We start from the raw sequence: 22,715 nt of genomic DNA, 5'->3' as shown, positions 1-22,715 counted from the left end.
GCCCAGGCCAGCACGGGCTTGGAGGAGAAGGGAGCACAAAGGAAACGCCGTGCTTGTAAGGACTCCTGGTGGGAGAGGATGGGCCTGATGTCCAAGCTGCCAATGGAAACCCTGCTATCAGTCTCTTCATCGGCAAAGTGATCACAGTGCCTGTCTCATGGTAAGTGCTGTTAGGATTAAGTAACCAGCCACTGCTGGCTGTGACTGTACCACAACATAGTGGGATGAGAATCACCGTGCACACCACACAGGTGAGGAGACAGGCTTTGAGAGCGTAAACGACACAGCAGGTGCAGAGCCAGGACATGATCCGGGACCACCTGACTCCCTCACCCTTTCTGTGGAGACTACGACATAAATGGACCAAGGTAAGCAGGGAGCGCCCTGGTGGGAGGTGAGCTTTGGGCTTTGGGGGTTGCTGGACAGTTCCCACTGAACATGGAGTCCACACTGGCCCCCAGCATTCTGCTGGCTCTTCTCCTGTCCCCTCAGGAACCCTGCGCCCCCTGCCTGGCCCTGCCTGTCTGGCCTGAGCCACAGCACCACCGCCGAGAGGCCCAGCCACCAGAAGCGGCCCCACGGGGGCATGACCCAGCCACCCCAGCACTCACCTTTCTGGCCGCAAGGCAGGGGCCCCTTGGACTCCCAGGGTTCTGCGGATGTAGTCTCGGGAGCGGATGTCAGCCTGAAGAAAGGGATGGCTCGAGTGAGAGGGGTGGCTGGGGTCCCAAGCTGGCCTCTGAATCAGTCCCCACCCAGTAGGGTGGCCCCTCCTGGAAAAGCCCACGGAGGCCCAGCCTGAGGGAAAAGGAGCAGCGGCCCCATCACGCGTGCCAGGGTGTCAGGCCCTCCGGTTGGGGTGCTTGCCAGCGCGTCCCCGAAGGGCCTGAGGAAATGCGCCGGGCGCCTCGCTCCCATTCCAGCGGGCTTTCCGTGGGTTTATAGCTTGTGCTTCGCTGTAGGTTTTGCTTGAGCCAACAGTTTCTCTGCTAAAGCCCTCTTCTCTGAAGGCTGTCCTCAGCCCAGCTTGTCTGTCCTCACTTTTGGTTCATCTGGCTCCCTGGCTAGTGTCAGCTGCAACCTCTGTCCCTGGAGAAGTGTCTGGAAAGTTCTTCAGAGTCACCAGAATGAAAGGGGGCTTCTGGGCCACAGGCTGGGATCAGGGCACACCCTGGGGAGAGGGGAACAGGCCTGAGTGGGGCCCCCAGGACCTTGCGGCACAGGCTCTCCCCGTTCCAGGGGGCCTGGCCTCAGGGAGGCCCCTGATCCCGGCTCAGATGGCTCAGCCCCGCTTTGGGCTGTGACTACAGGACACAACAGCTAATCCCCCCGACTGTTTCTACTTAAGAGTGAATGGGCAAGTGGGCAGGGTGGGCGGCAGGGTGCTCCGGGAGAAAGGCCCCGGAGACGCGAGGCAGCACCTCCCGCCTTCCCCTGCAGCAACCGGTCCTGGCCTGGCCCGGGAGCTGGGGGCAGCGGGCCTGTGACCAACGGAGCAGGCCCTAAGCTGTTCTCTCAGCTTCTCCTCAGAGCTTACAGAAGTAGTCAGGAGGGCAAAGTGTACACAGGTGAGTGGGCCAAGGAAGAAGATGGACCAAGAGATAACCAGTGCCACTGGACAGGGCCACACCCCGTTCCTGGAAACGATAGGGTTGGTAGGCTCCTGGGTGCAGACGTCTGGCTTTTCTCTAGGGCAGACACACGGTCCTTGCCCACCTTTGAGGGGTTCACGGCACTTTACAGGGCATCCCCCCACCTGCAAGGACACAGCTATCATCCACTCTGGGGCAAGGCGAGACACAGAAGGGACAGAGACCTGCCCACCATACCAGCTCAGCAGAGTCCCTGGCTCTGAGGGCCTGCGGAGAAATCTCGGGTCGTCACCCCACCCACCACAAGGTCGCATAGGTGGATGGGAATGGGGGAGGAAAGGCTTCCTGGGGCCAGGACACGTCACAGGCTTTTGCACCTACGAACCCTGTACGGGGAGGGAAGGAGGCTGAGGCTGGTGGACACTTAAAAAGTCCACCCTGGAAGCCACCCTAGAGGCCTTGACTCTTCGCAGCCCAGAGAGTTGCTGGCAGGGGCGGAGAGCCACAGCCGCGTGCGTGCCGCTGCTGCCACCTGGAGGCTGCCCTGCACACCAGCAGCCGGGGGGGGGGTCCCAAACCCTGAGGTGGTGGCTACGGGGGCTCTTGGGGTGGTCGAGGCAGAGCCAGGACCCTCAGGTTTGCGGTGTCACCAGGTGGTGCTGAGCTGAGAGTACCGAGCAGGCCTGTGGCACCTAGGCCAGGTTGCCTCTAGTTGACGCAGCACAGGCCTCAGGGACACACGGAGCAGCAGGCGACATACAGTCCCTGCTGGGAAGGCAAATCTGATGGTGTCCCCTCCCAACTCACATCCAAGGCCCTGTGGTAAATCTGAAGTTCTGGCCCCTGCAATGCACACAGGCTTCCGCCTGCTCACCCTCGCCAGGGCTCCAGCCACAAGTTCCTCTGAGTTTCTCGCATCAAACTCCTTCCTGCCCAAGGGCCTTTGCAAATGCTGGTCCTCAGGCCTGGACTGCCCTTCCCCCTCTTCCAGCAGGCCTCTCCCTGAGGACAGCTTCTCACAGATCCTTGCCTCATGGGCTTCCCTGGGACATGCACCTGCTCTGCACCTTGTCATGGCCAAGACCACCAAGGCGGCCCAAGGGCTTCCTGCATGAGGTTAGCTGAGCCAACTCGTTCACCAGAGTTCTGATCCCCCTGGGCCCCAAGTTAGGTGCTGGGTGCCTGGCGTGGCCACACCCTGGAGTCTCCTGATTTTATCCCTGGCCCAAGTCTTCCTCAGCAGTGCCCAGCAGCCCTGCAGGGGCCCCCCAGCCGAGGACGGCCGCTCCCTCCCAGGTCAGCGGGGCAGCTTGGGCCTTCAGGGGCTGGCAGGCCACTCTGCTATTTGAGCTGACGTCAGCTGATTTTCCCGATGACCCAGGGTGCCAGAGGCTGAAAGGCTGAGTGCAGGGGCACAGCAGACCCCCGGGCTAGGCAGGGCAGGCCTCTGCATCTTCCAGGCCCCTCTCCTCCCCTCCGGAGCCTAGTGTGGCCCAAACTGACTCTCCCACGGGTGCTTGTGGACCCTCAGCCCGGGAGTACAGGAAGAGCAGGTGCCATGCGCTAGCCTACCCACCTGGCAGCCCACTCACCTGGCAGCCCACTCACCTTGCAGCCCACTCACCTGGCGCACGGGCTCCGGGATCCGAAACTTGCAGCAGCCATGGGTCAGGCGCACGGCTGCCTCCAGGCTCATCTTGTGGCCCACAGAGACATAGAGGGGCTTGGTGCTGTGGTCGTGGCTCTTCAGGGCCTGTGACAGGGAGGGTGAGGTCAGGGCACTGGGCAAGCTCTGCGGGCTGGAGGACTGACATGTCCTGGGCGGTAGGCAGGAGCTTGGGAGACTGGCAGCACCCTTGGGGCACCTTCCTGATGTTTGTCTTAGGGACAGGGTGGGGCGAATGAGGGCCCAGAGGCCCCCTCAGCACAGTGGGGGAGGGGAAGAAATAAAGATGCAGGGGCAGCCAGAGTGGCAGGAAGATAGGGAGAGGCGGACGGGTTCTGGGGCACACACGTACATGGGTACTGACCCCAGGCCCCCTCTGGCCCTCAGCTGAGGGGTCTGCCTCGGTGGGGCGCAGGCCCCTGGCCACTCACCATGCCCAGGACGGTCCCGGAGCCTCCCATCAGAGGAAATGAGTCTCCTCCAGCCTTCAGGAGCCGTATCTGGAAAACAGAAAAAAGACTTGGAAAAACACCTTTCTTGGTGAAAGGCTTGAAGGCAAGCCTTTCACCTTTAAAACCTGAGCAGCCGCTGGGCGAGGAGATGGAAGGGCCCATCGCGAGTGGACCCTGCGTCCAAGCGCGGCCTGCAGCACCATCTCACCTTGACAAGGTACTCTCCTCCCCATTCTGCAGCAGAGAAGAGGCAGCAGCCTGCCCAGGCCCCAGTGCTGCAGGGTGGAGGCACCAGGCTGGTGCACACACAGGGCCACAACCCACTCGAGGCCACTTACTTCCTGCTGCTTTCTCTCCTGCTACAAATTTGAGCACTTCTGATTCAACCTGACAAACTTTTTGGAGTGGTGGTGATGGGGACTGGCCGAATGGGTGGGTCGGGGCCCCTGTCAACTCAACAAACAGGCACTCCACACAGGCATGGGGGAGCTGGAAGGATGAGACAGATGCAACTGACCTGTTCTCAGAGTTGGCTGTCCAGGTTAGAGAGCCACGTGTGTCACCAGCTCCCGCCAGAGGGGGTCCCAGAGGAGGGAGATGCCCCAGGCAGATAGGGGTGGCACGGCAGGTGGAAAAGTACAGAGTGTTGTACAGGCCCCGAATGCCCGGTCCCCGATACCTGGAGGCTCTGCCCCCACGTGGGGTGCCACAGCAGCACGCAGGCAGGGGTGGAGAGGAGGCAAGTGTGCACCCAGAGGCTGGGAGAGGAGCTCCGAGTCTCCCGAGATGACCCACCACCCACAAGGCGCGCAAAGAAAGCTGGTCTTCCTCACTCCAGGTCAGCAATCCAGGCTGGGAGGAGAGCGTCCCAGGTGTAGCTGGTCTGCAGCGGGGCGGACTCTGGCCCCCTCACCTTCTCCTTGTGCAGAGCGTTGTTCTCCAGCCCATCCACCTGCAGGAGTTTCTTGGCCACCCCGATGCAGGGCAGGTCTGTGACGACACCAAGGTGGCAGGCTACCCCAAAGCCTGTAGGGGCAGAGCAAGATGAGGCTGGGGAGGTGAGGCAATGAGCCCAGCAGTTTAGAGACAGTGTGGGGATGGGGGCCACACCAGAGCCTCGCTGAACTTTTCCACGTGAACAGAGGTCTGTCGGTGGGCAAGGACTTGTGGGACAGGGCTCTAAGCCCCACCCTGACCTCGGACGTGGCCCTCTACCCTGACTTCCGGGCTGGCAGGCTGGGTGGAGGACGACTCCCCCTCCCCCCCACCCTGTTCTGACAAGATTAGGAGCCTGATTATAATTAGTGTGCTCACATGCTTCACCTGCTTCTTTCATCCTCCCCTCCCCTTTGTGGCCACCTTCAGGCCTCTGCAACTCTGCCCTTAACTCGCCCAGAACTTTGGGACTCCTGCCAGGGCACAAGGATTGCAGTGACTGGGGGCCAGGCCCAGGGCTGGCCTGCTGGTCCTCCACTAGTGTCCAGGGTGGCTCTGGGCCCACAGGCTCCCAGGGCAGGGGCTAAAATCACAATGCCACCCCTTCCTGACTCCCTCTGCCGCCCAACCCCCAGGTTTGTATCTGAGGGTAAGACAGCCCCTCCCCCTTGGTGGTTCTCCCCGGGACAAGGTTCTAGCACCCAGGTGCGTGTGGGTTTCCCTGTGTCAGTGGGGAACAGGCACACCTGTCTGTTCCTGTTCGGTTTCAGGCAAGGGTCTGTTTAGGACACAGGGCAGGCCGCCAGTGGGACAGGCTAGCTGGGCTCAGGGCCTGAGACTTCTGGAAGCGTCAGGGCCAAACTGGATGTTGGTACCTGAGCCGAGCCAGCAGAGGCGGTGGAGGCAGGCAGGAAAGGGGCAGGGGTGAAGAGAAGTAGGGGCTCCTTACTAGGGGGCCTTGACAAGGAAAGCAAGGCCAGAAGGAGCTGCAAGGCCAGGCTGGTGGCAGAGGGCCTGGGGCCTGGTGTAGGAGGACTGCACCCCTCCTGGTCCCTCTCTTACAGCCCTCTCAGGGAGTCTTGGGAGCAGATTACCTCGGTGGTGGAGCACCCCATTTCCATCCACAAAAAGGACCTGGAAGAGCCACAGGGGAAAGTCACGGTCAGCTGAAGTGCCCCTCGCCCATCAGGTTGGGGCATCCCAGAGCAAGACGAGGGCCCCAGCTCTTTAGGTCTGATCCCTCTTGAGGTAAAAGCACTTCTCCAGGAAGCTCGTGCATGTCTCCCTGCAATGGGGCGGGGCCTGTGGAGGGCCTTTCCTCCAACCCAGTGAGATACCTGCCTGGGGCATGAGGCGGGGCTCCTTCTCCCGCAGCTGCTGCACCGCGTCCACCAGGAAGGGCACCTCTCGGAAGGCCAGGAAACCTGACACGTAGGGGGCTGTCAGGCTCACCATGCGACAGTCCTCATACATCACCTGCCACCAGGCACCCAGGTCACTAGGCACGCGCGGCCCTGGCCACCTCCCCCGCACCCTCGCATGCCCTTGGCCCTTATCTGACAATCCCTGTCACTCCGTCTCCCAGGCCCACCCCCAAGTCGCCCCCTTCCCTGCCTCACTAACTGGAGACAGGTGATCCATCCTGCAGATGGGCAGTGGGGATTCAAATGCTGCCATTTCAAAGGTACTGGCCACACCTGGTCTGTAACAGGCCCTCCTCAGGCTGCCTCCTTTGTAAATCAGACCTGCTGCCTCCCCACCCCACCCTGCTGCCAGGCTTTTTGGAGGCTCACAGAAGACAAAGCACAAGAAGCACCTGTGAATGGACACCATAGTGCCATATTAGAAGGGGCCTCCGGGAAGAAAAGGCCAAGTCTTCACAGAGGCTAGAATAGCAAGAAGGGCAACTCTGGCTTTAAGAAAAGAGATTACAAATATTTCGGAAAAAGGACAGGCACGATCTCAGAGTGAGGCAGTTTGGAAGAGAACTGGGTCCCAAGGGATGGGAAAGTCCAAAAAGAAAAATTCTGAGGCTGCAAATAACCCCAGAGAGAGAAGAGGGGATACCCCTGGGGATGTTGTGCTAAAAGGCCTGGCTCACGCTGGGAGGAGTAGGGGCCAGGAGTCTGAGGCAGACCTGCTGGGGACCACCCAGAATTTTCACACGCTCTGGCAGACTCTTCTTCAAACTGAAAAGTCCTAACACAGCATGGAAGAGGAGGCCCTGTTGGTACTTGATTAGCATGTAACGACCCGCTCAGAGCACAGGACGGCAGCCCTAAGCCCCTTAAACCTTGAGTTTTCATTACAGCCAGACCACCGGAGGTGAGAACGTTTCCCACTAAGCACACATTCTCCAGAACCTTCAGATGTCCTGGATTGTTACTGACCACCCCACCCCCCCACCAATCTCTTGGTGATAGCTTTCAAAATCATACTTCCACCTCTCCCTTGAAGCCAGGTCATAATGACATGTCCCTAAATGAAAGAATTACTCTAATAGCATGGAGGAAGGGGCTCGTCCTTCCAACATTTTTATCAGTGACTCACAGGAAACTCATCAAACTGCCAATGACCTAGAGTGGGCAGGGTCCAACCGGATGACAGACCAGAGAATTCGATTCACAGTGAACCCGGCAGGCTGGAGTGCTGAACCCCATGCAACAGGATGACTCTTCACGGGGACATGTGTGAAGTGTGGCCTGAGTTCCCACAGGATGATGGTGGCTGCTTACGTTTGAATCCCTCTGCACAAGCTCCAGGAACCAGAGATCCACAGGAGAGGAGATGAACCCCCTCTACCCCATGCCCACAGCATAACTGGGAGACAAGCCAATTACAAGCAACGGTGTGCATCTATGGGCAGAAATAAACAGCCCAGACTCACAGAGCCAGCTCTGGGCCCCTCGCCAGAAAGGCAGGTGGGGAAAGGACAAGGGCAGGGGGTGTGGTGGGGCATAGTGGTAGGGAGCCTGATGGAATGAGACCTGGGGGGCAGCCCCAGCCTTATCAGGAAGATGCTGCTCTGGGGAGACACAGGTGAGCCCTGGGGGCTTGTGGAGAAGAGAGCGAGGCCAGAAGTGTAAGGTCCTTTGGAAACGAGAGTATCAAAGAATCAGAAGAGACACTGGCCGTCTTTGCTTCTGAAAAGGATGCCATTTATTGGCACGACGATACTTCACCGTCCCTCATGATTTAAGAAACCCACTGAGGCACCCAAACCCCTGGCCCTTGAGTTTCCTGTTTAAATACATTTTTTTTTTTTTAAGGCCACACCGTGTGGCATGCAGGATCTTCCCTGCAGTGGAAGTGCAGAGACTTAGCCACTGGAACACCAGGGAAGTACCTAAGTACAACTTAGAGTGAACAGAGAACTCAGAAGGCAATGATCAAACCTTGTGAGTTGATGAAATGCTGCCCCCAACCAGTTGTGCAGCATTGGTAAGTTAACTAAACGCCAGAGAGCACAACCTGGCAGAAATAAAAACAGAAACACAAAAAAACCTGACAAGACAGAAAACCCAGCATATGCATGACTGAAAAAGAGAAACAAAACTATGGAGCTGAAATAATAAATATAACTAATACTTAAAACCACAAACTAAGAAACGTTCCAAAAATAAAAGAAGATCTGACCCCACATATTGAAAGACCCAAGTGGGAACTTGGGGAAACTGACATGGAAGTCAACTCAAGATGTATCTTAGTGAAGATCCACCAGAAGGCAGACAGCAGAAGCAAGAAGAACTACAATCCTCTAGCCTGTGGAATGAAAAACTGCATTCATAGAAAGACAGACAAAATGAAAAGGCAGAAGACAACGTACCAGATGAAGGAACAATATAAAACCCCAGAAAAACAACTAAATGAAGTAGAGATAGGCAACCTTCCAGAAAAAGAATTCATAATAATGATAGTGAAGATGATCCAGGACCTCGGAAAAAGAATGGAGGCAAAGATGGAGAAGATGCAAGGAATGTTTAACAAAGACCTAGAAGAATTAAAGAACAAACACCTAGAAGAATTAAAGAACAAACAAACAGAGATGAACAATACAATAACTGAAATGAAAAATTCACTAGAAGGAATTCATAGTAGAATAACTGAGGCAGAAGAACGGATAAGTGACCTGGAAGACAGAATGGTGGAATTCACTGCCATGGAACAGAATAAAGAAAAAAGAATGCAAAGAAATGAAGACAGCCTGAGAAACCTCTGGGAAAACATTAAACACACCAACATTCACATTATAGGGGTCCCAGAAGGAGAAGAGAGAAAGGACCCGAGAAAATATTTGAAGAGATCATAGTTGAAAACTTCCCTAACTTGGGAAAGGAAATAGCCACCCAAGTCCAGGAAATGCAGAGTCCCAGGCAGGATAAACCCAAAGAGAAACACACTGAGACACACAGTCATCAAACTGACAAAAATTAAAGACAAAGAAAAGTTACTGAAAGCAACAAGGGAAAAATGACAAATAACATACAAGGGAACTCCCATAAGGTTAACAGCTGGTTTCTCAGCAGAAACTCTACAAGCCAGAAGGGAGTGGCAAGATATATTTAAAGTGATGAAAAGGAAGAAGCTACAACTAAGATTACTCTACCTGGCAAGGATTTCATTCAGATTTGACAGAGAAATCAAAAGCTTTACAGACAAGCAAAAGCTAAGAGAATTCAGCACCACCAAACCAGCTCTACAACAAATGCTAAAAGGAACTTCTCTAAGTGGGAAACAAAAGAGAAGAAAAGGACCTACAAAAACAAACCAGTAACAATTAAGAAAATGGTAATAGGAACATACTTATTGATAATTACCTTAAATGTGAATGGATTAAATGCTCCAACCAAAAGACACAGGCTCGCTGAATGGATACCAAAACAAGACCCATATATATGCTGGCTACAAGAGACCCACTTCAGACCTAGAGACACATACAGACTGAAAGTAAGGGGATGGAAAAAGATATTCCGTGCAAATGGAAACCAAAAGAAAGCTGGAGTAGCAATACTCATATCAGATAAAATAGACTTTAAAATAAAGAATGTTACAAGAGACAAGGAAGGACACTATATAATGATCAAGGGATCAATCCAAGAAGAAAACATAACAATTATAAATATGTATGCACCCAACATAGGAGCACCACAATACATAAGGCAAATGCTAACAGCTATAAAAGAGGAAATCGACAATAACACAATAACAGTGGGGGACTTTAACACCTCACTTACATCAATGGACTGATCATCCAGACAGAAAATTAAAAAGGAAACACAAGCTTTAAATGACACAACAGACCAGATAGATTTAATTGATATTTATAGGACATTCCATCTGAAAACAGCAGATTACACTTTCTTCTCAAGTACACATGGGACATTCTCCAGGATATATCATATCTTGGGTCACAAATCAAGCCTCAGTAAATTTAAGAAAATTTAAATCATATCAAGCATCTTTTCCAACCACAACACTTTGAGATTAGAAATCAATTACAGGGAAAGAAACGTAAAAACCACAAACACATGGAGGCTAAACAATATGTTACTAAATAAACAAGAGATCACTGAAGAAATCAAAGAGGAAATCAAAAAAATACCTCGAGACAAATGACAATGAAAACACGATTCAAAACCTATGGGATGCAGCAAAAGCAGTTCTAAGAGGGAAGTTTATAGCAATACAATCCTACTTCAAGAAACAAGAAAAATCTCAATAAACAATCTAACCTTACACCTAAAGGAACTAGAGAAAGAAGAACAAACAAAACCCCAAGTTAGTAGAAAGAAAGAAATCATAAAGATCAGAGCAGAAATAAATGAAATAGAAAGAAAACAATAGCAAAGATCAATAAAACTAAAAGCTGGTTTTTGAGAAGATAAACAAAATTGATAAACCTTTAGCCAGACTCATCAAGAAAAAGAGGGAAAGGACTCAAATCAATAAAATTAGAAATGAAAAAGGAGAAGCTACAATGGACACCACAGAAATACAAAGCATCATAAGAGACTACTACAAACAACTCTACGCCAATAAAATGGACAACCTGGAAGAAATGGACAAATTCTTGGAAAGGTGTAACCTTCCAAGACTGAACCAGGAAGAAATAGAAAATATAAACAGACCAATCACAAGTAATGAAATTGAAACTGTGATTAAAAATATCCCAACAAACAAAAGTCCAGGACCAGATGGCTTCACAGGTGAATTCTGCCAAACATTTAGAGAAGAGCTAACACCCATCCTTCTCAAACTCTTCCAAAATATTGCAGAGGAAGGAACACTCCCAAATTAATTCTACGAGGCCACCATCACCCTGATACCAAAACCAGACAAAGATACTACAAAAAAAAGAAAATTACAGACCAATATCACTGATGAATATAGATGCAAAAATCCTCAACAAAATACTAGGAAACAGAATCCAAAAACACATTAAAAGGATCGTTCACCATGATCAAGTGGGATTTATCCCAGGGATGCAAGGATTCTTCAATATATGCAAATCAATCAATGTGATACACCATACTAACAAACTGAAGAATTAAAAACCGTATGATTGGACTTCCCTGGTGGCACAGTGGATAAAGAATCTGCCTGCCAATGCAGGGGACACGGGTTCGATCCCTGGTCCGGGAAGATGCCACGTGCCACGGAGCAACTAAGCCCATGTGCCACAACTACTGAGCCCGCATGCTGCAACTAAGGAGCCCGCGTGCCACAACTAAGGAGGCCATGTGCTGCAACTAAGGGGCCCACCTGCCACAACTATGAGCCAGTACAACCAAATAAATAAATAAATATTAAAACACCACCACCACCACCATATGATCATCTCAATAGGTGCAGAAAAAGCTTTTGACAAAGTTCAACACCCAGTTATGATAAAAACTCTCCAGAAGGTGGGCATAGAGGAAACCTACCTCAACATAATAAAGGCCATATACGAGAAACCCACAGCAAACATCATTCCCAATGGTGAAAAACAAAGCATTTCCTCTAAGATCAGGAACAAGACAAGGATGTCCACTCTCACCACTATTATTCAACATAGTTTTGGAAGTCTAGCCACAGCAATCAGAGAAGAAAAAGAAATTACAGGGATACAAATAGGAAAAGAAGAAGTAAAACTGTCACTGTTTGCAGATAGATGACATGATACTATACATAGGTAAATCTGACGATGCCACCAGAAAACTACTAGAGATAATCAATGAATTTGGTAAAGCTGCAAGATACAAAATTAATGCACAGTAATCTCTTGCATTCCTATACACTAACAACAAAAGATCAGAAAGAGAAATTAAGGAAAATTAAGAAATTAAGGGGAGGCGGGGCTGGTGGTGGTGGTGGGATGAATTGGGAGATTGGGATTGACATATATACACTAATATGTACAAAATAGATAACGAATAAGAACCTGTTGTATAAAAAATAAATAAAATTTTTAAAAATGTATCTTAGTGGAAAAAAAAGTAAACAGCAATATACTGGACCCCCCCCTCAAAAAAAATCTCCACAGTAATCATAATCTACTATCAACAGCAACTATAACATAACACATGTCAAAGTTTTACAGATCAGAGAAAAATACAAAACCAGCTTTAAGAGACATGTGGGGACAACTGGGGAAATGTGTTATGGAATGGGATTCAGGTGGTGATGGAATAATGTATGTATATTTTAAGGTATGATAATGACGCTGCCATTATGTAGGAAAATATTCTAGGACAGGTTTGCTGAGCTGTCACAACCTCTAGGAGGCACTCTTGAATCTCAGTGCGCACACACACAAAGACTACAAAATCAGCTGAATCTTAAGCAGAGGGTATACGGGTGTTCAATGTATTACTCTTTCAACTTTTCAGTATGTGCACACATTTTCAAGTTAAAAATCTGGGAGAAGGGATGAAATGAGAGAGTAGCACTGACATATATACATTACCAAATGTAAACTAGATAGCTAGTGGGAAGCAGCAGCATCGTACAGGGAGATCAGCTTGGTGCTTTGTGACCACCTAGAGCGGTGGGATAGGGAGAGTGGGAGGGAGGGAAACGCAAGAGGGAGGGGATATGGGGATATGTGCATACATATAGCAGATTCACTTTGTTATACAGCAGAAACTAACACAACATTATAAGGCACTTATACTCCAATAAATGTTAAAAAAAATTCTGGGAGAAGGAAAAATCAGTTGTATAATTAGCGTGTGGGCATGATCTAGTCAGTAGTCTCTGTGAAGATATGCAAGTTTCAACCTAAGCTGGCGTTGTGCATTAGGCCCACCAAACGTTTGAACCAAAAGGCTGAACTGCACTTGAGGTACTCGATTCAGTTCTGGGTGCTGGATGTAAAAATGGGCCCTACTCACTGAGGGCAGGCTGGAGGACAAGCAGCAAGTGAAGGAGCTGGAATCACCTCAGTGAAACTCAGGAGAACACAGGACTGTCTTCAAATAGGAGGGTAGGAAAGGTTTGTCCTGTGCTCTGCACCTTAAGGCAGAAGTCACAAACAACTAAATTTCAGCTCCATGTGGAAAAGAACACACGAACCAGGCTTCCAACTATGGAACGGGCTCTGGTGTGAGGCCACGATTTGTCAGGGATGGTGAGGAAAGGATTCCTGGCTGTGCGAAAGGAGACCAGTGATTCACAGCCTGGCTTTGCTTTGGAATCACAGGAAGGATTGTTTAAAAAGGTAAATATCAGTAAAGGGAGTGGGGCCCTGGAATCTTTTTTTTTTAACAACTTTATTGAGATATAATTGACTACCATAAAATTACCTGAAGAGTATAATTCAACGCTTTCTGGTATTTACAGAGTTGTGCAACCATTATCATAATCCAATTTTAGAACATTTTCACCACCCCCAGGTAATTCTTATACCCATTAGCAGTCACCCTCCATCCCAATCCCTAGCCCTTGGCAACCACAAATCTACTTTGTGTCTCTATGAATTTGCCTATGGAATCCATATTTCTAAATGCACTTCCAGGCGACTCTCATTGCATAGACCCATGGTTGGGCATTTGGGGGTCATTGGACCAGACTATTCCAAGATCATTCCCTAGTCTAAGCTTCCATAGCACAGGATGACAAGTGCTGACTACATCCAAGTAGCAAGCACTCTGCTCAGTGCTGGGGCTCCAAAAGAAATACAGTATAACCCTGCCCTTCAGAACCTACAGATGGTGGGAAAACCAGAATATACCAATAACTTTTCTTTGAGGTAAGGGGAACTATTCAAAACTATTATTGCAATGAGGGGAGGAAGACTACTGCAAAAGGAGAGTGCTCCGTTAACAGGCTGTAAGATCTGCGAGTACCTCCTAAACTGATAACTTTAATACGGTGTGAGAAGCACTGTAATAGCACATGCATAAGAAACAGGCCTAGGACAGAGACAAGGGGGTGGTTAATTCTGCAGGTACGGAAAGGTATAGAGCAATGGGAACAAGTGAACTGGGTCTTGAGAAGCGAGAAGTCATCCTCAGAATTAACAGTGGCTTAGCATTTAATTTTTGAGGGCTTACCACACGCCCATTATGCTAATTGCTTTCCATACATGATCTCAATTATTCCTCACCAAACTCTGAGTCAGGTATCAATATATTTCTGCTGAATTTTGACTAAAGGATCTTCCAAGTAAAGCACAAAGACGCTGAGGCAGGAAGGTAGTAGCTTTGGGATCAGGCAGAGGAGCAGGGAGGGGGAAATGCTGAAGCTGCAGAGCAGAGGTTTCCTTGTCAAGCTCTTCTTTAGCCAAGGCTTCCTGAGCTGTTGACTCCAAAGGAATCGTGGGCACGCTGTTCATTCATTCACGTATCTATTCGATCGTCTTCTATGTGTCAGGCATTGAACTAGGTGCAGAGGCTACAACCGGTGGGCAAGACAGCATGGTTCCTACCATTGTGAAGTTTACATTCTGGTAGGGGAGACACACAGGCCAATTCCATCCCAGTGTGATAAAGAGGAATGAGAGGGTGCTGAGAGCAACTCCTGGTCTTGCAGGACGAAGGGGGGCTTACTGGAGGACCTAAGAGATGAGGAGGAGTTAGCCAGGAAAAACATTCCAGGAGAGGAAACTTCACTGCTAAGATCAGGCAGGCAGATACAGCAAGGCGTGTTTGAGGAAGCCAAAGGCCTCTGGAGTGGGGAGTGGGTGAGGAGCGGGTGGTAGCCAGAGGCGAGCCTACAGAGAGTTACGTTAAGCAGGGGTCAGATCACGAACGGCCTTTATGCCTTGTCCGTGAGTGTCACTTTTATTTACCATGAGATCACAGGATAGGCACTTAAGTGTCTTAAGTGGACTAGGTGGTGACCTGCTCACATTTGGTTTTTAGAAAAATTGCTCTGATGGCAGCATGCAGAAGGGACCCAGGAAAGATTCTGCCTGTCACCTACAGGAGAGGTGACGGTGGCACAGCCAGGGAAGGGACAGCAGCGATGCAGACAAGTGGTTAGATAAGACTCCAGTGATTTTAGGGGGGAGAAAAAATGGAGTTCCTGTGTGTGACCTGCTGTGAGGGGTCTGGGAAGACAGAGATTTCCAGCTTGGGCAACTTGAGGGTGTGTTGCTGTGGGCCCCTGACATGGGGAGCCCAAGATAACGGCCACACTTGGAGATCATGAGTTTATTTGGATGTAAGTCACAGAATGACTTCAGTTTTTGTCCCCTATCCTCTTCTTTTCAAAGGCTTCCCAATTCATTAATGAACTCCCACGAAAGGAGAAGCGGGGTTCTACGCTAACACTGTTCCCTGTCCAGAGCCCCACCTCTCTCACTAATGCACCCCGGGGCCCAGCGTAGCGGCCCCTAGCCAGCGTCCCCCCGGGGTTACCTCGAGCTCAGGGTAGCTGAGCACCACCAGGGAGGCGCAGGCGCTGACACTGTCGCCCTTCACAAAGGACACATCCACGCCCCCGACCCTCTGCAGACCCGAAAAAGCGGGGTCCCGTTGCCACGCCTCCGTGTCCCGGTCCACGACAAGTGACTTCAACAGGGCTTGCTCCCTGAGGGCAGAAACAGGTCCAGCGGGCAGCCCAGCCCAGATCCCCCCACCCCGCGGTACGGCTGCGGCCGCCCACACACGGAGCGTCCAGGCCCGGGGTTCGGGGCTCTACCCGGGGACCCTCCCGGTCTCACCCCCTCCCTTCCCTGGGACCCAGACGCGTCGCCGGAAGCTACAGCTCCCGAACGCCCTTTCGCCCGCACGCCGGAAACGGTCGCAGGCCCCCGCGGCCCCAAGCCGGGGATTACGAGGTCGGAGGTCCGCGGGGAACCTCGTCGCTCCAGTCCCCGGATCTTACGCGTCCTCTGGCCCCATTACCGTTTCCAGAGCGACAGCGTTTCCTCCGGCGGCCTCACAGCCGCCTTTCGGGCCATGGCGCGGCCCTGAACGCCCCTTCCTGTGGCGTCACTTGCGGGGCGCCGCGCGCAGGCGCCGGACCGCATCGTTGCCATGGCGGCGCTCAGGTCGGGGTCCGGGACGTTGCCGCCTCGTGGCCTGAGGGCCTGCTGGGGACCAGCGGCTCGGGAGTAGCGGCTGCCGACCTCAGAGTCAGCCTTTACCCCGCAGCCGTGGGGGAAGGAAAGTTGTCCCCGTCCAGGGCCCCTGACGGGATCTGAAAGTTACACTGACAAACAGATCTGCAGGAGAAAAGCCCGTGTACACATTTTACTGAATTTCTACACGTACATGACACCTTTCACCGGAGAGTGGAGACCTGAAGTGACCAGAGCGGGAAGCTTTATACCCTTTGGATAAAGAAACAATGAATTTGTGAGGAATTGTTAAGGCAGAGGGGTTTGGGCTGTGGGTAGAAAATGGTGAAACCAGATGGAGGTTTGCTCACCTTGGCCTTAAACGCCCTGTCTCTGGTGATGAGAATGTCTCTCTCCCTCCTGGTACAGGGAGGGGACCTTTCACGTGGGAGATTTGGAGTGAAAAATGGGAGAAGCAGGAGTGATCTTGCTGCTTCTGCCGTTTTCTCGAATTTCTCCGGCTTAAGATCAATACGCCAATGTGCCATATTTTGGGGTAGTGTGTCCTGAACGCCATCACCAAGCATCTGCCGCTTACATGACACCTTGACCTCCGTTTCAGGGACTCTTTTTGAGGACAGGACACAGTCCTTAGTGGAGCCAGACTCGTAAATTTGACCCGGTGGATCTTGGTGAGCAGAAAGACTTACTACGGACAACCTGTGGAACATTGACTGACCCCCTGCTCTTCAATTGAATGAGTAGTAATTCCATTCTCTTTGTGCTAGGTGTTGTGTGAGATGCTGGGGTTACAGCTTCCTCATGGTGGAACTGCAATTGTGTTAAGTGCTGGAGTGAAAATAATATGGGAACATTTCAAGGTCTGAGGTGGCAAAGAGGCTGGTGTATTTGAAAGGCAGCCAGCTAGGCTGAAGTGTAGCGATTTAACCCGTGGTTTATATTCTAGTAGGGGAATTAAGAGAAGTATATGGATAAGTAATCTAGTCTGAATATAGACCTCAAGAGGAAAATACAGGATTGGAGTCTGAGGTTCAGGAAAAGCTTCATATGGCATTTGACCACTGGCGGCAAATGGGAGAGCCAAGATTTACTCTGCGGTCCATCTGGGCTGTACTGTGTGTCAGCCTTGTTGTGTTACAGAGCAGTCAGGACACAGAGGCATTTCACTTTAGTTACCAGGAGTCATTCACTCCACAGGAGTCACTCCATCTCCACAGGAGGCAGTTACTGGGTGCTGAGGAAGGAGCAGTGCTCTGGGTTGAGGTTCTGATGTGCTTCAGGGTACAGGCGTGGTGATGTGGAAGGAATGCTGGGGAATGTGTAACACTCCAAGTGGGTCTACGTGTGAAGGAAGGGGAGCAGGGTTGAAGGCAGGCCTTTATAGGATATGCAGTTGCAGGGGTGGCTTCCATGTGCTCCAGCTGGGCCCTTTCCCCTCCAGTTTCTCTCTGCTCTTGCCCCAGATGGCTTCCCAAAATAATCCCAGCTCCTAAGAAGGAAGCACAGTCCTGCTGTCCCCAGAATACACTTCAGTCTGATGAGGTTTCAATCTTGTCAGCATTTGCTTTCTCGGGAGAAGGCACTTTCTTGGTGTTTTTCCAGTTGGAAATGAGATTCATAATGTTGGAGCAGGGGATTAATTAGTGGAGAGGGATTAGAAAGAGCAGGAAGCAATAAAAATGCTAATCATGGTTGGATGGATTGTTATTCAGCTCAAGGCCTCAGGCTTTCTTCTACCTTCTCATCTCTTGTCCCTCTAGACCCAGATGATACAGCGACCCTACACTTGTTGCGAACATATGAAGTCAGAGATGTAGCAGTGCCCTTGCACGGGGCTGGACATGGGTAGCTTTACCTACTGAGCAAAGCCCTTTCTTCACAGTGATTGTTTATCACTAGAAGTTTGTTTCCGGGTGGGAATTGCCTGAACCTAGGAGTGACTGAAATAGCTCATGACTTGTCTCAGTTAACACGTGACGAAATCCTACAGCCACTGATGAAAGGTAAATAATTTACACACATAGTAAGGTCTTAGAAAGAAGGAGACAGTGATCAGTTGTGAAGATTTTCAGATTAAGTCATCACCAACCTAGTGAATGTTTCCTCCTGGGCTGAAAGCAGACAGAACTGTGGAGCAGGAACAATCCAGAATATGAATGGAAACGAGAATGAGTAGGCAGGGCTAGAGGGGAAGGTCAGGGTCAGTGAGGAGCTACTGAGGAAGGGAGAGTAGGTGGAGTTGACACAGACGCTGTGGGGAAGAAGACACGGGGCGGGGGGGCACGTCTCCTTCGTGAACCAGCGCCTCTTCTCCTTGCTGCGGTTCCAGACCATGGGGTTCTCTCCTGGAGGAACCTCTTCATTTTAGAAGAGGAAAATGCAGTTTTCCCCTAAAGCAGTGTTTTGCCACTGGAACAAAAGTGGGCTGCTGGAAATTTACTGTTTCTCCTTCAAGTGTCTATTTCCTTTTCCTGAGGAGCTGTTTGCCCATCCCACAGCCCAGCCCCCTGACAGAATCAGCTGTTACTCATCATTGGCTGGAGCTCTGCTATCCTCCAGGAAAGTCCTGTTAGGCTGGGAGTGGGAGGGCAGTCCTCTAGGATTAAGCTTTAGCCCCTGAGCCTGGCGACGGGGGAGCAGTGTAAAACTCCACTTCAGCTCTGCTGTCATTTTGTCCACAGGAAAAGTTTACCCTGTCACATTCTAAACCAGAGTGTATGTTTTCTGTCAAGAACCTTCCACTTTGGGACTTCCCTGGTGGTGCAGTAGTTAAGAATCCGCCTGCCAACACAGGGGACACGGGTTCGAGCCCTGATCCGGTAAGATCCCACATGCCACGGAGCAACTAAGCCCGTGCGCCACAACTACTGAGTCTGCACTCTAGAGTCCGTGAGCCACAGCTACTGAGCCCACGTGCCACAACTACTGAAGCCCATGCGCCTAGAGCCCAGGCTCAGCAACGAGAAGCCATTACAATGAGAAGCCCGTGCACCGCAACAAAGAGTAGCCCCTGCTCACCACAACTAGAGAAAGCCCACGCACAGCAGCGAAGACCCAACACAGCCAAAAATAAATAAATTAAAAAAAAAAAAAGAACCTTCCACTTTATGGACACCCCTGCAAGGACATCTCCACGAACACATGAAACCATTCCCCAAAGCCTCTTTCCCAAAGAGGATTCTTTAGCAGCAAAATTCAAGTTTATTAAAACAGCTATGACAAGTATAACAAAATTTACATCTGCCTGTGCTAGGCCAGTGTATTTCTGTACAAACAACAAGATAATGCTAGATAATGACAGTTAACACTTTGAAAGCATAGCATACAAAACAACATTATCTTCATCAAAAAAATAAAACCTTCATAAAAGTGGGAAAAAAAATTCTCCCCCCCCACCCACCAAAGGAGGTCTTCACAGGCTGGCCAGCTCCATCCCAACTCTGAGGTATCAAAGGAGTTCCAAGTGCAAACTGAAGGGATGAACAAGCAACTCCCCCACTCTCACATCCATTAAATGCACAATCCAGCTGATATTGTGGCAGAGTGCCTTTGCATGGAATGATTCAACAATCAGAGGTTACTACATGCAAGTGGATATTGTATCAAATCCTGGATTCCTGTGCTCCCCTTTATCAAACATGGTGAAGAGAAACCAAAGTAATAGAAATGGAGCACGGATTCTTCTACGGCTCCCTCCAATGGTGCTGAAGGGCCCATGGTGTCCTTGGCGAGCATTTTCTATTTTTGTAGCTCTCCCCATTCCATGGGCCCAATTTCAAGTTGATTGAGTCATCATCTCATTCAGAATATGTATGAAAAGACATTTACCTCTGACTTGCAAACAACTGTCATCCCAGGGCTAACAGGTGCTGAGCTATCTAGGAATAGGAATTAGTCCAGAGAGGTCAGAAGCATCAAGTAGATTTTGAAAAAAAGGCACAACGCAGTGAGAAAAGCAGCGCAAGATCAGGGTGTGTTGACTATTCTTTATTTCCTTTTTCAGAAATGTGACTGGTTTTATATTCTCTCTGAGTGTTATTATGCCTTGGCTGAGACCCAAAGAAAGGACCAGATAGTCATACACTTGGGGAAATCAAGACCACACTAAGAGTTCATGTTTATTTGGCAGAATGGTAGAGAGGCAAAAACTTCCCCAAGAAATGCCAGAACCATGCCTTTGATCCAAATTTACACTGATAATCTTTCATTTAGAATTTACTAGAATACTAGAACTGGAAGGAAATCAAACTAAGACACCGAAAGTGTCCTTGACTCTTGGCCCAGTGCTCTTCACAATGAAAGCTTGTGGGCTCTGACCCTGGAAATTTGGCAGTGACTCATTTGCGGGCTTGGGTGAGGGCTGGCTAGTTTGGCCTCACGGCACTCACAGAATGCCCTGACTTGTATTTGTGAGAAGACAAAAAAGAGTCTGGCACTTTTTCATATCTTCTTGAAAACCTAGAAATATTTGTACAATTTTCTGAATTTAAAGGAATGGAAGAAAGAAGAAAGCCAGATTCTTGTTTGTGAGTGCAGAATAAACTAGAAAAGAAGACAAATTAATAACCCCATTTTCCCTCCCTGTCACTATGCAGTGGTCTGAGGAAGAAGGGCCTGGTGGGCTGGGTACGTGCATGGTAAGAAGCTAGGACATCTGAGGCACAGATTCCTATATGTGAAGCTGAGAAGCTATTTTTTGGTTTCTCCTGGAATGCAGAGGATGGTGGTTTATTCTAGTTTCATATAATCTTCAATTTTCACCTCTAGTTTCATATAATCTTCAATTTTCACCTATCCTGAGAAGATAGTTTCAGAATATACACATGTTCCTGAAACAGCTTGGCTCTCATAAAGTTGTCAGCCAGACAGCACATCTTTGTCTCAAATTTAGTGCTGTGCCAGTAGCTTTCCTTCTAAGCACGCACAAAGGCAATAGCCCACAAAGGAACCCATCCCACCAGTGAGGAGGCAAGAGCCGTCTCTGCCCAAGTCTCTTGCAGAGATAGAAAATGATTCTATCTCGTCTGTCGATTCCGTTTCAGTTCAGCAGCCATTTTCCACACAGAGACACAACTGGAAAGCAGTATCTCTTCTGGGAACTGAGATTCCATTTCGGGAAGAATTTCACTCTCTTTAGTCTGCATGTAACTCACCAGTGTCTCTCTCAGGCTGAAAAACCAAGGAACAAGAGACAGCGTTAAACAGTCATGTGACATAAGGAGACCATCACTGGTTGCTTTTTCAGGTCATCAGAGAACAAAAGTGCTCATGAAGGCCAGAAATAACGAGTCAACCAACTGCTGAGTTACCGACCTGGCGCCAGAATCCTAGGTTCAAGGTTCTAGTACATCCCTGCTGCTCCCCACACTGCAGTGCACATACCCTATGGGATGGAGCACCCCTTGATAGGGGCCCCGTCAGATGGTTCTAAGCACTCTAGTGATACACCTGCTTTACAAAAAAAGCCTCGCCATTCAAAAAAAGCTTATATTCCAGTTCATCTGTATTAACAAAGATCGTAAATTCTCTAGAAAAGGGATCTTCTTTCCCTACACTAAAAGTCCAGGATAGTAAAGACTTCTTGAATAAGTTCAAAGAATACAAATGTAAATAGGCATATGCCATATACATAATGGAGGAAAACAGCAATTACGAAGTGTGTCGGTGAGGAAAACTGGAGTTTCACTATCTATCTATTTAGAAAAACAGTAAAGCTAAATCTCTACCTCAGGCCACAGATAAAAATAATTGGTTAACAAAACAAATGTAATATATAAAACTATAAAAGCACAGGAAAAAACATGGGAGAATATTTTATAACCTTGGGATAAGACTCTTATAGGTATATTTTTCCTAAAGAGTCCTTGGAAACTTCTGTAGGAAAATTCTGCCAGATTTGGTTTCATAAAATTAAAGATAGAGCATTTGTAACAAAACAGATAAAAGATTAAGAAAAAGACAAATAGCCCAAAAGAAAAATAATCATAAGATATCAAGAGGCAATTTGGAGGAAGATATACAAATGGCTGATAAATATTTTCAGCCTCACCAGTAAATAGGAAAATACAAGCAAAAATGAGATACCATTTTTGGGCCATTAGATTGGTAAAAATATAAAAGACGAATAATATCCAATGTTGGGTATTCTTATACACTATACATTGGCGTAGCTTTTTCTATCAAATTTAAAATGCACATCTCTCTGAGGTAGGAAGTCCACTTGTTATAATGAGAATATATGACTTTTTTGCAATTGGTAATGGTACATCAGCAGGAAACCAATTTCTGCAGTAACATAAGAATGATTTTCACGTCTGTGGAAGATCTCGGGAGACGTGGCAGAATGTTGTGTGTTACAAGCCTGTACCTCCACTCAGGGTTGAAATTCTCCGCAGTCTTGGGGTTCTTTAGCTTCAAGACTATCATTTCATGAAGTTCCAGGAGGAAGGCATCCAGGCCAATCTGATTCAGGAAGGTGTTGAGCAGCTTAGCATTTTCAGGGCTGAGATCAACTTTGTACCTTGGACTGATTTCCCCAAATGGCTCCTGGAATGAAATAA

The 22,715-nt window shown here is 49.4% G+C and overlaps 2 protein-coding genes across 15 annotated transcripts in view; both read right to left on the bottom strand.

The window, feature by feature from the left end:
• ENDOV (endonuclease V) overlaps positions 1-16,044 on the bottom strand; it is a gene marked incomplete at its 3' end in the record, with an annotated part of 32,222 nt that extends 16,178 nt beyond the window's left edge. For 4 of the 8 annotated variants that reach the window (XM_082860665.1, XM_082860666.1, XM_082860669.1 and 1 more), the window contains exons 1-7: positions 15,980-16,044; positions 15,491-15,662; positions 5,741-5,780; positions 4,624-4,736; positions 3,690-3,758; positions 3,217-3,345; positions 612-685 (exon numbers count right to left, since the gene is read on the bottom strand). In XM_082860665.1, coding sequence (XP_082716791.1) covers positions 612-685; positions 3,217-3,345; positions 3,690-3,758; positions 4,624-4,736; positions 5,741-5,780; positions 15,491-15,662; positions 15,980-16,035 — 653 coding nt within the window. In that variant the 5' untranslated portion in view covers positions 16,036-16,044. Of the gene's footprint in view, positions 1-611; positions 686-3,094; positions 3,185-3,216; positions 3,346-3,689; positions 3,759-4,623; positions 4,737-5,740; positions 5,781-5,983; positions 6,123-15,490; positions 15,663-15,979 lie in introns of those variants that run through there. The other 4 variants (XR_014326948.1, XM_082860671.1, XM_082860668.1 and 1 more) reach the window with 4 other exon arrangements.
• A 4,914-nt stretch (positions 16,045-20,958) lies between these two features.
• Positions 20,959-22,715, bottom strand: part of RNF213 (ring finger protein 213) — a 110,275-nt gene continuing 108,518 nt past the window's right edge. For all 7 annotated transcript variants that reach the window (XM_082861188.1, XM_082861191.1, XM_082861190.1 and 4 more), the window contains 2 exons: positions 22,523-22,701; positions 20,959-21,324 (listed from right to left, as the gene is read on the bottom strand). In XM_082861188.1, coding sequence (XP_082717314.1) covers positions 21,171-21,324; positions 22,523-22,701 — 333 coding nt within the window. In that variant the 3' untranslated portion in view covers positions 20,959-21,170. The remainder of the gene's footprint in view (positions 21,325-22,522; positions 22,702-22,715) is intronic.

The sequence above is a fragment of the Leucopleurus acutus genome (genome assembly GCF_964270905.1).
Source record: "Leucopleurus acutus genome assembly, chromosome: 19".
NCBI lineage: Eukaryota > Metazoa > Chordata > Mammalia > Artiodactyla > Delphinidae > Leucopleurus > Leucopleurus acutus.
Note: the sequence above shows the minus strand (reverse complement) of the source record. Positions and strands in the feature narration are given on the sequence as shown.